The 14,879-nt window shown below is 34.5% G+C and overlaps 3 protein-coding genes across 5 annotated transcripts; 1 reads left to right on the top strand and 2 right to left on the bottom strand.

The window, feature by feature from the left end:
* Nucleotides 1-16: 16 nt before the first annotated feature.
* On the bottom strand, nt 17-1,593 carry LOC124953864. Its single transcript, XM_047505865.1, is given in 5 exon segments — nt 17-522; nt 666-867; nt 955-1,144; nt 1,189-1,439; nt 1,514-1,593. Coding segments are annotated over 5 exon segments (987 nt in total). The 3' UTR covers nt 17-258.
* A 293-nt stretch (nt 1,594-1,886) lies between these two features.
* Nucleotides 1,887-8,682, top strand: LOC124953785 (DNA topoisomerase 2-binding protein 1-A). 3 transcript variants are annotated; one of them, XM_047505680.1, is made up of 26 exons: nt 1,887-2,320; nt 2,480-2,598; nt 2,684-2,823; nt 2,925-3,057; nt 3,137-3,244; nt 3,324-3,530; nt 3,607-3,823; nt 3,930-4,067; nt 4,142-4,218; nt 4,299-4,468; nt 4,611-4,758; nt 4,845-4,962; nt 5,087-5,296; nt 5,375-5,550; nt 5,650-5,816; nt 5,892-6,097; nt 6,162-6,301; nt 6,389-6,619; nt 6,688-6,750; nt 6,815-6,984; nt 7,065-7,183; nt 7,246-7,316; nt 7,429-7,566; nt 7,674-7,874; nt 7,950-8,179; nt 8,300-8,682. In XM_047505680.1, exons 2-26 carry the CDS (start codon nt 2,488-2,490, stop codon nt 8,520-8,522), a joined length of 3,912 nt encoding a protein of 1,303 aa, XP_047361636.1. In that variant the 5' UTR covers nt 1,887-2,320; nt 2,480-2,487; the 3' UTR covers nt 8,523-8,682. The 3 variants fall into 3 exon arrangements, with proteins under 3 accessions (XP_047361636.1, XP_047361635.1, XP_047361637.1); XM_047505679.1 differs by having other exon boundaries at nt 2,922-3,057; XM_047505681.1 differs by lacking the exons at nt 1,887-2,320; nt 2,480-2,598 and having other exon boundaries at nt 2,718-2,819.
* LOC124953863 lies at nt 8,590-14,524 on the bottom strand. Its single transcript, XM_047505864.1, has 12 exons — nt 14,407-14,524; nt 13,742-14,313; nt 13,447-13,671; nt 13,080-13,354; nt 12,450-12,630; nt 12,224-12,383; nt 10,295-10,744; nt 9,984-10,219; nt 9,666-9,896; nt 9,302-9,579; nt 8,985-9,174; nt 8,590-8,906 (listed from the first exon to the last, which is right to left on the bottom strand). The coding sequence occupies exons 1-12, from the start codon at nt 14,481-14,483 to the stop codon at nt 8,737-8,739; spliced, it is 3,045 nt and encodes a 1,014-aa protein (XP_047361820.1). The 5' UTR covers nt 14,484-14,524; the 3' UTR covers nt 8,590-8,736.
* Nucleotides 14,525-14,879: the final 355 nt, after the last annotated feature.

The raw sequence follows: 14,879 nt of genomic DNA, 5'->3' as shown, positions 1-14,879 counted from the left end.
TCCTTCATCGAGAACGAACAAATGTTAATCCCTTTTCTCATAAAGTTGTCTCTTAAGTCAAGGGAGGGAAAAACGCGACGGCAATAGACGGGGTCAGATGGATTTTACTTGAACTTCGTAAATCGTCTTGCCAGAGCAGAAGGCAATTTTGGGCAAAAACATATCGGGTTGTTTCATCCTTTTAGCGCGTTTCGTGTCGACTGGTCCAAGAGCTATACCGTGAACACCTCCGAGCAAATTTCTCACCATCGCTAAGGTCTATCGAACGAAGCGAAGCGAAAGAAAACGAAAATGATCTTCTCTCTTTATGCAACGACGAAAACTTACCGAGTGTGAACGCAGATCGACGATTCTAAATAAGTTCGCATCCGTTCCGGCGCATGTAATAAAGATATTACTGAGATACTTTCCGCAATAGAGCATAGAAGATATGTTATCGGGCTCGAGACTCGTTATGAGTTTGCCACTTCCATAATCCCACAACTGAATGGGATCTTTTCTTTGCCAAGCGCACGTCAGGATCTGTACGCATTAATAACGTGGCAAAATAACGAGACTCTCTGACTAGAGAGAGAGAGAGAGAGAGAGAGAGAGAGAGAGAGAGACATGTCTAGATAGATGGACGAAGGAAAATAATGAAGTAAGTAAATAAATATCATTAGTACCTCCTTTCCGTTCTGACTTATGTCAATGCCATCTCCGCAGATGTGAACACCCGATATATAACGGAGAGCGTAAGGTTGCCGAGAGTCCCAAAACATAATGGTGTCGTCCCAGCCGCCGCTTATGATCTCGTGCACTGATTTTGGATTAAAACAGGCAGCGAATACGCGAGACCTGTGCCCATCCATCTTTTCCACGGTTTCACTGACAAAAAGAACTGAACCCTTTCCAAATGTTTTTTCTCTTTTATACGATTTATAAAGGATTAATCAGAATCAAAGGATATAATACCTAGCGTGGAACACTCTTTCCTGAGTCTTCGTTTCTTCGTCGTACAAACAGACGTTGGTGTCGTCACCGACCGTTACGAATTTCGGTAGATTAGGATGATAGGCCAGACCAAGAATTTGTCGGTTCTCTCTTATCGTGTAGAGGCATTGCGAACTTGGATAATGCCAAGATTTGACGCATCCATTTATGTCTGATAATTACATGCTCGTCAGATCGTCTTATATAATTAATAACGGATTCTAGAAAAAGAAATGTGCTAACAAGTAGCGATGAGAGTGTGAGCTATCGGATGTGTCTGTTGGACGGGCCTATGTTTGATAGCCGTTACTGATCCAGGATTTTGTATTATTTCGTTGTCACAAAGGGACCTGGCTTTCTCGCCGTTATGAGTTTTATGCAATTGTACGGTACCATCGGATAATCCTGCCGCCAAAAATTCAAATGTTTCCGTATAAGTTAGACAAAATATATCCAATGCAGTCTCTCTGAAAATTGAATTGTAACTTGGTATTTAAAAACATAAACATTTCGTAATGGAATAATGCAATGGCAAACCTACGTCCGATTAGAAACAATTATATTGCCATCCAAACGATAAGAATGATCCGATTGTTCAATATCAATCGACGAAGAATCCATATTGATTCGATAACAACGATAAATTGATCGTTAATTAATTTCATTCATAGTTTTATTGATTATCCAGTCATTTTCACACAATCCGTATATAGGAGAAATTTATTAATTACCTCGTCTATACTTTTTTCCTTTTTTGACTAACAAATACAAAACTTCCTCTCACTTTCTTCTATTATATTTCTTCATCGTGTCTCCCTTTCCTTCTCTTTAATCTATCGATCAACGTAGACAACTTTGCAAATTTGTATTATTACATTTGTTAACTTTTAACAACAATTTGTTAATTTACGTCGTTCCATGTACGTATGGAGTAGACCGAGTTCAATGGTTCAACTAAATCGAATAAAGATCTAAATGAAATAATTTCCTTTTTTATTTATTACTTTTTATAAATTATCGATATGGAGAATATGAACGACGAGAATTGTTTTATCAATTATCGATGAACGACAACGATTGCGTATCTGTAAAATTATGAATATCGATATGCGCCGTGTCGATAGTAAGGGACACCGAAAATTAGAGTAGTCGGTTTTTAGCGCGAAGAGTCCATTCGTTCATAGTCCTATTACGAAAAAGTCAAGCACAACAAATAAGATACTTAATTATTGGCATTATAATAATAAAATATCTCGAGGGTGCATTTAATAGATTGCCTCTGTGTGATTTAAATACGAATGCTTCTTTTAATGAAATCTTTGAATTAAATATAAGAACATAACCTAAGGTACGAAATAACTTTCGAAATAAATAATTTCTCATTTGTAGACATTTATAAATGTTTAACCACATGTCCAATACACTCGATATTAGATTTATCCCAATTTTGTACGACACATTGATTTTCCATTATATCGTTCCTTAACGAAGTATTGTTATTTTGCAGTTTCAACGATGGTGAGCCAAGAAAGTCAAATTGATTGTAACATAAATATATATTTTGTTATTCCAAACAAATATAAATCTGAAAGTGAATGTTCTATAAATATGTGGAATGCTTTTGATGTTCGTATCAAATTCTAAAATTGTTATTAAATAATTCCATAAGATAGGTGAATGAGTAAGAACTTACTTAATGTCATTATTTTAGAAATGCTGCGATTTTGATATTAAGCCTGTATGGATCACAGAAGAGGATTGTGGCAAATTGAAGCCCGATAAGACGGATATATTTGTATTGGAAGAATTTAAAGGCAGTTTTTTCCAACAGTTACAAAATTTCAAGTGTTCGTAAGTCGAATGTCATTTAATTTAATAACATTCATGCAATAAGATTATTACAAGTAAGATTATTATATTTGACAATTATATCTATCTTTATACATTAGCAGGATAGTTGGACCAAAATGTTTATTAACGTGTTTTTTAAATGGAGAACCCATTCCAGAAGGTGCAAGTCCAATTTATACGACAGCCATGAGAGGACTTTGCATATCAGTGTCCGGTTTGACACCAGAAATGAAAGTACTTTTATCATTGATATCTTATTATATTAGACTTATAAAATCTCTTACCATTAACTAATGCAGAATTATTTTTGCAGAATCACGTACAACAACTGGTAGAATACATGGGGGCTTTTTTTACGAAGCAATTACGTAATTGTGTGACACACTTGGTAACCAATTCTGTCATGTCTGCAAAATATGAAGTGAGTTCAATCAATATTGTCTTTACATATTGTCATGGCAAAAAATATAATTAAAATAAGCTCTATTAATTTCTTTTAGAGAGCTGTAGAATTGAAAATACCGATTGTTACTAAGGATTGGGTTGCTGCCATATGGGAGGAAAATTTAAATAATTTTATTAAGGCGGATGATCCAGTATTCGATAAATATAAGTGTCCTGTTTTTATGAATTTAATTGTTACATCAACAAACTTATCCAAACGGCAAAAGGAAGAAATCAAGAATTTGATAAATAATAATGGAGGGGTAATTCTATTTAATTTAACGCTATTTCATAATGCACGATGGTATTTCCTTAAAAATTAATACATTAATATTTCAGACATTCATGGGTCCATTGGATGGTTTAAAAGTTAAAATTGTCGTTGCACCAGAAAATAGTTCATTAACCGACAAGTTAAAATTTGCAATGCAGAATAACATAGCATGTTTAAAGCCAGAATGGGTGTATGAAAGCTTGAAACTTGGATACGCATTGCCATTCAATAATTATCTTATAAAGTCTACAAAAGCATGTTCAACGCCAGAAAAGTCAAAAGGTACGTACTGTTCGTTTCTTTATCTACGTCTACTTAAAAAAATAATGTGCTATTACACGCATAACAATTTTATTGTTCAATAATGTTTTGCGATTGTTTATTGTAGCGCATGAGATGGAGAGTTTAAACTTTTCGGCAATAAGTACTATTACCAGTGAATTACCACAAAATAATTATGTGGACGAAAGTGTGGCGTCAACAATTACAAATGCTTCTTGTGTGGACATTGCAGCGACTAAAACAGGTAATCGTAAAAGTTATCAATATCCAAACACTGCAAGCAGATGTCGTTATAATAATGCAATGTATTCTTATTAGGAGCACAGCTTGCAATTTTAGATCGATTAAATCTTAAAGAAGCAAAAATGGCTGGACCATTTTTAGATGGTTGCAATGTAAGTTAGTTAATTCATTAGTTTTTCCAACGGGATCATATCATGTTTTATCCAAATTGGATGGATTATTTTATGTGCAGATTTATCTTGCTGGATTTACAACGAATCAAAGGGATAAACTCAATAGAATATTAAATGTAGGTAGTGCAACACGTTTGAATGATATATCGGACGCTTTGACGCATATTATTATCGGAGATGAAAGTAAAGCATCTAACGAATTGAAATTAATCAAGTCAGCAGGATTGTGGTAATTATTTTCTTATCACTAATCTTACCCAATGTTCTAATTAGATTGTCGCACGTCGACAAAATCCAATTGCCAATTAAGAACAACATAGCTTTAGCTCGTTCAATAAACATGTTACAAGAATGTTCTACATTATTCTTAGCCCATATATGTTAAACGTTAATTGGATAGAGGAAAGTATGAAATTGAAAAGACCTGCACCGGAGGAACAATTTTTGTACGAGTCGAAAGGTTTTGATACAACAACGAAAACGAGTAACGAGCCTCCTCCTTCTCCTCTAAGTAAAAAGGTTATTTTTCTATTGGTAACATACGTGAGTTTATGTGTTAAAGCGAATTGTAAACTAAATTTATAAAGATAATTGAACATTTGTAGAATTTACAAATGCTGCAACCACCGAAACGACCACCGGTTCCGCGTTTCGATATTGATAAAGCATCCAAGGGAAAAAATGAAGAGAACATTTTAAATCAGTATCTCCAAAATATTGTTGGTAATATATAAAGAATTGCACGATAATCGCTTAAATAATAAGTATAAGATTTGTTATACATATATATATAAATGTGTGTGTGTGTGTGTGTGTGTGTAATCAAAAAATCACTTATTGAATGTAGTCGAGGATAAATCAGTTGAAGAATTTCTAAAACCTTATACTTCTGACGTGAATGAGAAGGGACAAGAAATATCCAAGGAGAATACTACTAAATTAAGTAATAATCGACGAGCACCAATGTCGGAAATACTTGAAAACAGAGAGTCGGGAAACAATAGCTCAGTACCATTTAGCCAAGAAGATCCAGAATGTACTGTAAAAATATTTACCGGTAATATTAATTGACCTAGAAGAAAGTGTAAAAGTGATATAAAACAGTTGAATAATATAATATACTCTTCCATCATAGGTTTCACATTCGTTATAACAGGCTTCGATGACGACGACATACACGATAGTATTACTGCCTTAGGCGGTGAAGTTGTTTCAAATGTTTATGCGGGGATCCCAGATTTTGCCATTGTGCCTACATGCGGAGCGTCATTGAGACACGCAGTTAATGAAATTGTCACTGATTTATTTGTCGTAAGTTTGAATGATAAAAGTGATAAATCATCGTCAACTAATAACTGCATATATATATATACATATATATATATATATATATATTCCTTGTCCCTGCAGGAAGATTGTAGAAATCAGGAACAAATAGTCGACATAGAATATTACCATAAACCATTTTCTATAAGTAAAGATATAAATCCTTTAACGGGTTGTATCGTTACTTTAAGCATGTATACAGGAGCAGAAAGAATATATCTTTCTAGATTGGCAGAAGAACTTGGAGCTATGTAAGATATCATTTCATGTCTTTACGTTACGAGCACTACTGTTTCCTTACGTTACGAATTACGTTTGTCCTTCAGATGCCAAGACATACTTGCACGTAAGACAAACAATGAAAAAAATACCTACGCTAGTACTCATTTAGTTTGTCCTACGCCCGAAGGAAATAAATACAAAGCAGCTGTTAAATGGAATTTGCCAGCTGTTACAGCTGAATGGTTGAAGGATTGCGGGACAAGAGTAAAACGCTTAGACGAAACGCCTTATCTCGTTGGCGAAACAACGGGTAAATAATGGACATGCTCATAATATTATGATAATATATTTATTGTAAACTTTGCTTATGATAGCCCCAGAAAGATCTCCGGAAGCAGCGAATGTGACTGGTACGAAAGAAAATTCTTTAACAAAGGAGGAAAATCGAGAAAAACCTGCAGCGTCTATTCCCAGACAGATTATTACTCCGAAACGACAATTATCCCAAGCCAAGGTAGTCAAATAATTCACAAATATTTCTTAATAAATAAATTGTCATAAAATATAATGGCATACATGTTGTTGATTGATTTACATGCAGAATCAAGAAACGAATTTCGATGGAACGCCAATGATAAATAAACGACTTGGTTTGGTTATGAACAGTACACCGCCTTTTCCCTTTCACGTATCCACGCCAGAAACACCGTACGGCCAAGTTATTAAGCCAAATCCTTCTCCAGATACGAGAAAGGCATGGATCAAATGGGTGAACGATTTTCCAGATTTGCGCGTAGAAGAACCCCCTTTAAAAAGAAGAGCTCCTAGCACAGTACGTACCGTAACATTCATTTAATTTCTTTTCTCCTTCGTCAATGTTTATGAATAAAATGTTATTAGCCATTGTCTGACTTGAAAAAACAATTATGGGAACAATTGAAAATGCAAGGACAAAGAACAAAGGTGATTACACGCTACTAAATATCCACGATCTATACGTTTATCAAAATATCGTGTATATTTGTAGGAGGAAGAAAATATGTCGACGTTATCAACGTTTGAGAAGATCAATAACGATTTACCGGAAGAAGATAAATCTGTGGAACAGAACAAAGATACAACTCCTAAAAATGCCTCGATCAATAGAAAATTAAATTTCTCTCAACAGAGTATTAGTCCGAATGTACAAATAAATCTGTAAGTTATCGTAGGTTCTCGAAATTTTTCAAACGTTAAAAATATTCATATATCAATGTCGCAATATATCATATATACAGGCAAATAGCTCAGTTGGAACAAGCACTTAAACGGACCTCAAGTGCCGAAGGCAGATCGTTACCCGACGAAAACGGGAAACCATATGAAAATACAGAACCAATGGATAATATGCGTAAATGTACGTAAATATTTGAATTGATGGTAGGAATTAATATAAGCTATGTGAAATGATCTTTACAGATATTGCTAAAGATTCACAGCCGGACACTGTGGGATGGGAAGATCCTGACCATCGTACGCTGATCAGACCTGTAAGAAGTTATTTGCCATAGGTTGATCGATTTTTCATATATCCTTTGTGTTTACATTGAAATTTCTTCTTTTTTTTTTTTTTCTTTTTCTTTTTTTTTTCTCTCGACATAGTCCACGATATATGATGAATCGAACGAGAATGAAGACACTCGAAATAATGATTATACGAATCGAGACATTACATTGGAAGATAGAGACGATCGGAGCCAGCCTTTGATCAAACGAAAATTCATGCTTTCTGGAATACGGGTTTGCATAAAAGAAGAGTTATTTAAGGGCGGGGAACAAAAAAAAAAAAAAAAAAAAAAAAAAAAAAATGCACATCACGTCGTCGTAACATTTGATTTCCGTAACAGGACAGAGCAACGTACGAAGAAGTAATACGAAATCTTGGTGGAGATGTAGTTAACGATGGCAGTTTTGATCCGAGCGCAACGCATTTAATGTGTTTAAGACCATCGAGAAATGAAAAAATGCTCGGCAGTATAGCCGCAGGAAAATGGGTCTTACATTGCATGTATTTACGAGATTCCGAAGCTAATGGGAATTTCCTTGACGTTGGTATCAGTTTATTTGAAAGATGCGTACGATATATTTAAGACGATCTGTCACATTTCGTATAAAAATTGTAGGAAGAAAAATATGAATGGGGCAATCCAAAAAGTAAAGGAATTATACCGGATCCTACAGGAGAGATCGAAAATGCGATAGCAGCTGCAGCTCATAGATGGAGAATAAAATTATTGAAAGAACCGTATGGTCCCTTCTATGACATGGTAGCCTTGTTATTAGCTTCGGAAGAAAAGTATGATCAATTTAAAAGGCTCATCGAGGCAGGAGGTGGTACGGTAGTACAAGCACGGTCTGTATTTATTACGTTGAAAGAGAAATAAGTATGTTAACGAGAATAACGTTATCGTGATATTCTTTTCTTACTTCTTTTTTCTTCTTTTTTTTTTTTTTTTGTTGTCCTCCACCGCAGACCACCGTACGACGTAAATCCGTCAGGAAAAAAAATAACGCACTGTTTCGTGAATGTAAAGCAAGTCCAACAACCCATCGATTGGGCCAGATTAGCGAGTAAAGGGATTCTGTGCTTTTTGCCGCAATACTTGAGCGATCTTCTTACCGCGGAACCAGCATTGAATCCTAGAGATTGCGTGCTACCTGAATTCAAGAAATATCTTTCTCTTTTACCGAAGTAACAAAATCAATGCGCATAAGTGAATACGAATGCAAGGAGGTAACGATTAATAATGCTTGATCGCAAGCTTCTTTTATACAATATATATGTATATTTATTTATGAAGTTAAAAAATTGTATATATATATATATAGTATAATAATCAATTTTCTTTTACATTACTACGTTTTCATTTAGACGATCATTGTAATCGTTATAATACATATTTTACACTTTTAATCATCCACGGTTATTTTCTTTAAATGCAGCATAAAGTTGTTACAAGGCGTCATAAACATATTAGTAGGATCTGGTTGATATTTTCCCTTTGGATCCAATGAAACTTCATAGTTATTAAGTATCGTTATGATAGCAACTGCAGTTTGTAATAGACCGACCCGCATGGCTGTAATTGTGAAACGAAACGAAGAGAAATAATTATTATACCAGATCGTTTCAGCGCGCAAACGTATGGTCGACATACCGATGCAGATCCTCGGTCCATCACCGAAGGGCATGTAAGTATATGGAGGAATATCGGCCTTTCTTTCGTCGCTGAATCTATCAGGATCGAAACGCAATGGATCTGGGAAGTTCTTTGGATCCAAATGCATGCCAGTTAGTACCGCATAAACGGGCGTTCCTTTTTCTAAAACTACATCTGTTCCGGGAATCTACGTAAAATAAATAGAAATGTACATGCGTACACGCGTGTGTGTGTGTGTATATATATATATATATATATATACATATGAGTGGATAAAAATTGTTAACGTTCTTTAACGTCTCGCTACTAATTACCACGTAATCTCGTGTAGCAACCCTATCTATGATGGGCGCCGGCGGATATAATCTGAGAGTTTCCGATATCACCTGATCCAGATATTTCATCTTTTGCACAGCTTCATAAGTGAATCCTTTTGAGTTTAATACTTCATGAATTTCTTGTCTCAATCTATCTTGTAATTGTGGTTGTTTGGCGAGTTCAGCAAGGGCAAAGCATATAGTAGTCGTGGTGCTCTCTCGGCCAGCGATAAAAAATATTAGCGATTGACCTAGTAATACGTCCCCTTCGAATTCTAAATAACAATGTGCGCATATAAACGTAGATCTATGAATTTGATTGGAATCGTTTAAAAAGGTATTGCTGATTTTTGCATCTTACTGAAGTAATCGTTCTGTTTCTCATTTTTTAATTCTATGAGATAATCAATAAGATCCCCTCTCTTCGTTCCAGAGTTTTCTCGTTCGTTGAGCGTATCCCAGAAAAGTTTACTGAAATACTCTCTAGCTTCTCCCATCATCTTAAACTCAATTTTATCGGTTAGCTCGGGAAAAAAGAAAGCTAGCCACATCGTGAACATCGATCTAAAGGTTGGCTTGAAGGGCAATCTACCTGTGTTTGAATATAGAAATAATACCGATTACTATGCCCGTATGATCGTTCGATCTGACCGTTTCGGTAATAAATAAACTTGCTAACTCTGCTGATAGAATTCAGATACTGATCCATCGAACGAATTCGTTCGAACACCGAAAGCCACGGTAGATATAACGTCGGTACTGTATTTCATGAAGACGTCCTTGGCATCGATCGTGACAATCGATCTTTTATCGGATTGTCCATGAAGAAAATCTTTCATCGCTTCGGAGGTCTCGAGCATTAAATAGAAAAGCTTCTTTATCTTTCCACTGGTAAATATTGGCGACATTTTTACCCTGTAATATAATTAACGATGTCATCGTCTATCCATTTCGCCGTACATTAGTTCCATGAATTTTCATGCTTATTACCTAAGATGCTTCCACGCAGGATTATCTACGGAAAAAAGATTTATCGTAGCCAAATCCTTGGACGATTTTATCGAGAAATATCGATTGCAGAATACATCGAAATCTTTGATTAGCATGGACTTAACGAGTTCTTTGTCTCGGATCAATAAGAAAGGTTTATGCAAGATATATATTCCGATAAATTTGTCCTCATCATTTGCTTGGAGGTAAAGATCACCGAGTACCATGCTGACAGATTTGCGCATGAGAAAAGTATCCTTAAAATGTCGTAACAATGAATATATTGGCACAGAAGGTACTCCTCGTCTCTTCCAATAAGAATAGCGGTAATTCATCCAAAGATAAAGTAAAAAGGTAAGAGTAAGAATGAAAAGGAGTCCATTGTTAATGTAATCTGGTCCTACAAATGTTGTTTTGCACATGATTAATTGGCTTTTACCTTGGACGTCGAATTATACGCGTGCACAAAATATACAATAGAAATAAAACTATGCATGTATGTACCAAATCTAATGGCCATTGTATAAGAGAAGATGATTTATCTTATTAATTAATCAGATATGTTGTCACACTTATTGAACGATAATTAATTTGTTACACTTTTAAATCAAATTATTACTTGATGAAAGAAATATGTTTCATAAACGGACGTGGAACTTGCAAATGAATCAGAAAATGGACTGATGCGAAGAGCACAACATCATTAATAATAATAGTAATTAAATGGCTACCGCGTCGTAAATAATTATCTTATCGTCTAAGAGATAAGATAAAATAAAATAAGATTACTCGAAATAAAAAAGTTAGCAATGATAAAGTCTTTCCGTGGCATCATTTAATACTAATTTTTTATTTTTTATCGAGGAATTAAATGATAATGAAAATTTGCCAAAAGAAAAGAAAAAACAATGAATCTTCAGTCAATCGATTTCACTTAGATTCATTTATCAGTGTATAAATTTACATAAATAGTCATTATCGTATTTTTCTTTTACTAATGATTTTAGATATTATCACTTTTTAAGCCCCCTGTAGAAAGGCATCGCACTTTTGAAGATGTATGAAGGTGTTGCATATCGCAGGCGCTCAAAATAATCTTTACCGACTGATGACTTAGCGAGCAACAAGTCGGCGGAAGTATGGAATGATATCTATTTTCAGGCGCAAAATTAATAATTATAATGTAAGGAAAGACATTTGACGATTTCGACGTAACGTATGAGGATTTGAAGAGAATTTGAAGACATTCGAATTGCCTTTTCTTTTCATATATTAATTTTTTCATAAAGGAAACTAAAGGCTAACTTTGTGTATATATATATATATACATATATATGTATACATATATGTATGTATATGTCTTTTATTTAAATTGTATAAAATATTACTAGTATCTAGATTAAACAGAATAAATATTATACCGTAAATGATTATATCGCAGTTGGAAAATACCATAAGACATATTTACATTTCTTAAATATTAGTTGCTTCAAATTTATCTGGAGATGAATCTGAAAAAATCTTTATCAAGTTTCTCTTATTTTTACGGTCAATACCATTGTAATCAATATTACGTCTGATTGGTAATATAAGATCGCTATAATTTAATTAATTCAAATAAATCAGACAAACTCGAGTGGAATCGGTAGAAGCGATAAATTCTGATTAAAAAAAAAAAAAAAAAAAAAAAAAAAAAAAAAAAAAAAAAAAAAGAAGATACTTAACATCGAATCGATGTAATTGACATGATGTTACTTGACGAAATATCATAAAAGCGTTATACAAATATATAGCATGTGTATATATATATATATATATCTATGTAAAACACATAGCGCCTATGAAAATCGATCAACTTGGTCAAAATGAGAAGTAATGCGAGACTTAAATTAGAAATTCTGGATGAATGTAGTCTAGGTCGCCTCTCATCATGTTATCTTTTTAAAGTGAAGGTTTATTCCATTTGCTGCAGCTGTAAACGTCGAACGTGGATCCAAAATGGTTTTATCTTTCCCTTCCTGCCAAATCGTATATTCCCGTAGAAGAAAGGCAAGTACCACCTTCGCGTGAAGCTGACCAATTTTCATTCCTAGAATAAATGAAAATGATCGATCTCATTCATTTTTTAATATGATCTTAATATTCTCTTACGTACCTACACACATCCTCGGACCTATCCCAAAAGGTATATACGCATCGGAAATAATATTATTTTCGGCAAATCTATCTGGATTATAGACTTCTGGATCGGTGAAATATTTCGGATCGTTTTGAAGCCCGTAAAGAGATATATAAATTGGAGTACCTTTTTCGATGATTATATCAGTGCCCGGTATCTAAACGGATATGATAAATGCATTAAATATTTTTGTAGTAACGAAGTAATTCTCTATAATAAATAACTTCATTATCTTATTCTCGATAACACGATGGTCATAAGAAAGTATAATACTTGAGAATTTTCTATCTAATCTTTATGATTTTGGTTTCGACCTTTTTCCTTATGTATTAAAAACTTAAACAAAATTCCAATTGTTATCTAATTAAAATTTGTCACCTATATAAATGATTGATCCAAGTTAAAATATCGTTAAAAATTATTCAGGGACATCAATCAAGTTTAATGATTCCTTGGGTCTACTTTTTTTTTAACTTCGTCGAGAAAATAATACGATTCGAGTTTATGTTTATCGCAATTTTTTATGAAAACATTACAAAAATTTATCTTTGTATGGCCATATAATTTATTTAATTGCAATTGTAAAGATTTTTTAACGGGGCACACCTGATAATTTTGACGAGTGTACCGATCGATCGTAGATACAGGCGGATGCAATCTCAAGCCTTCGGCTATAGCCTGATCGAGGTATTTCATCTCGTTGAAAGCTTCATAGGTCCAGCCATACATGTCGATGGCCTTATTAACATCTTTCCTGGCACGTTCCTGGCATTCCATATTATTTGCAAGCTCCATAAGCGTAAACGACATACACGCAGAGCTCGACTCGAATCCAGAAAAGAAGGTGCCCGATTGATAGAAAAGATTTTCACCCTCGAACTCTGAAGGATAATGATTTCATGGATTATTTTCTCTTGGGATCATATTTCCCAAGGGCAATCCAGGAATGGGAGATTTATAAAATCAGACTCACTGTAATCCGGATTCTGTTTTCCATTTTTCAATTTGAGCAACGAATCGATGAAATCCCCTCTTTTTACGCCTGTCTTCTCACGATCGTCCATAGCACTCCAAAAGATCTTTTTTATAAATGTGGAATTGAAAAGTATCTTCGTGCCGATTATCTCGACCAATTCGGGCATGAAGAAAACCGTAACGAGGGCGACCATTCTTTTGAATCCATGGAAGAATTCCGAGACTGCGGGCAAACAGCATGATCAATTATCGAACATAAGTTATAAATAATGAAAGTTTATTTGCAAATTTACCAGCGGCATAAAATTCAACGTTGGGATAGTTGAAGGAATCCATTTTGGTACCAAGTGCGACAGAAGCGATCAAGTCCGTGGTATACTTGTAACTAAGTTCCTGAGCATCGACCAATTTGATATTATTTTCATCCATAGGTTGGCTCTTTAAATATTCCATCATTGGATTGCCAATTTCCATCATAAGCGGGAACATTCGCTTTAATTTTTCACGCGTCAAAGTCGGCGTAATTTTCGACCTGAGATACTTCCAAGTTGGATTCTTCATGCCAAAGAGATTCTTCATTCCGATACTGTCCTTTTGATTCGAGCCGGCAAAGTGTCGATCAGAGAAATTGTTAAAATCTCTTATCATGATTTGCTTGATAATAACAGGATCACGTAGGAGCAAGCAGGGCTTGTGGAAGATGTAGAAACCGACGTATGGCGCATCCTGTTTGGCTTCTTTGTAAATTTGTCCTAAATGCCATCCTGGAGCTGAACGAAAGAGTACGGCGTCTTTAAAGTTACCGAATATTAAGTCGGCCGGCAACGTTCCGACGCCTCGTCTTTTCCAATAATTCAATTTGTATCTGAAGAAAAGAGGAAAACGAAATATTTAATTGACTTATTTCTACTTGTACATTTTTTTCTTTTTCTCAAATACAAATTTTTACGATACTAACTTCGCGTAGATTATAAAAAAGAAAGTCACAATGGCAACGAGTGCCAATGTAACAACGATACCCCCCAATGTGATCATCTCTGTCAGAAGGATAACAGCGAACTATTGGAACTCTTCTAAACTTACCCTCTTTTATATGATCTGACTTTCCGGTACGATCCGGATAGTCTTGATGGACGAATCATCGTCGACTTTTCTGCTAATTTAAAATTAAGATATTTTAAAGGAGGGGGAGAAACTTAATCACGAGATCAATTAATATTAACATTGATATCAACATTGACATCAGATAAATGCATCGGTGTGTATATCAAGTACTTTTATCGATGATGTACGTAATATACGTAAATACTTGCCTTTCTTTTTTTCAAATAGATTTTTATCGATTGATAAATGTGTTATTTAATTGTAGATCTAAATGTAAAAAAACTCAAGCGTTTCGGTAAACTGCGTTTAACCAAATTCTTGGATTTA

This window comes from Vespa velutina, chromosome 13 (genome assembly GCF_912470025.1).
Source record: "Vespa velutina chromosome 13, iVesVel2.1, whole genome shotgun sequence".
In the NCBI taxonomy this organism is placed as follows: domain Eukaryota; kingdom Metazoa; phylum Arthropoda; class Insecta; order Hymenoptera; family Vespidae; genus Vespa; species Vespa velutina.
Note: the sequence above shows the minus strand (reverse complement) of the source record. Positions and strands in the feature narration are given on the sequence as shown.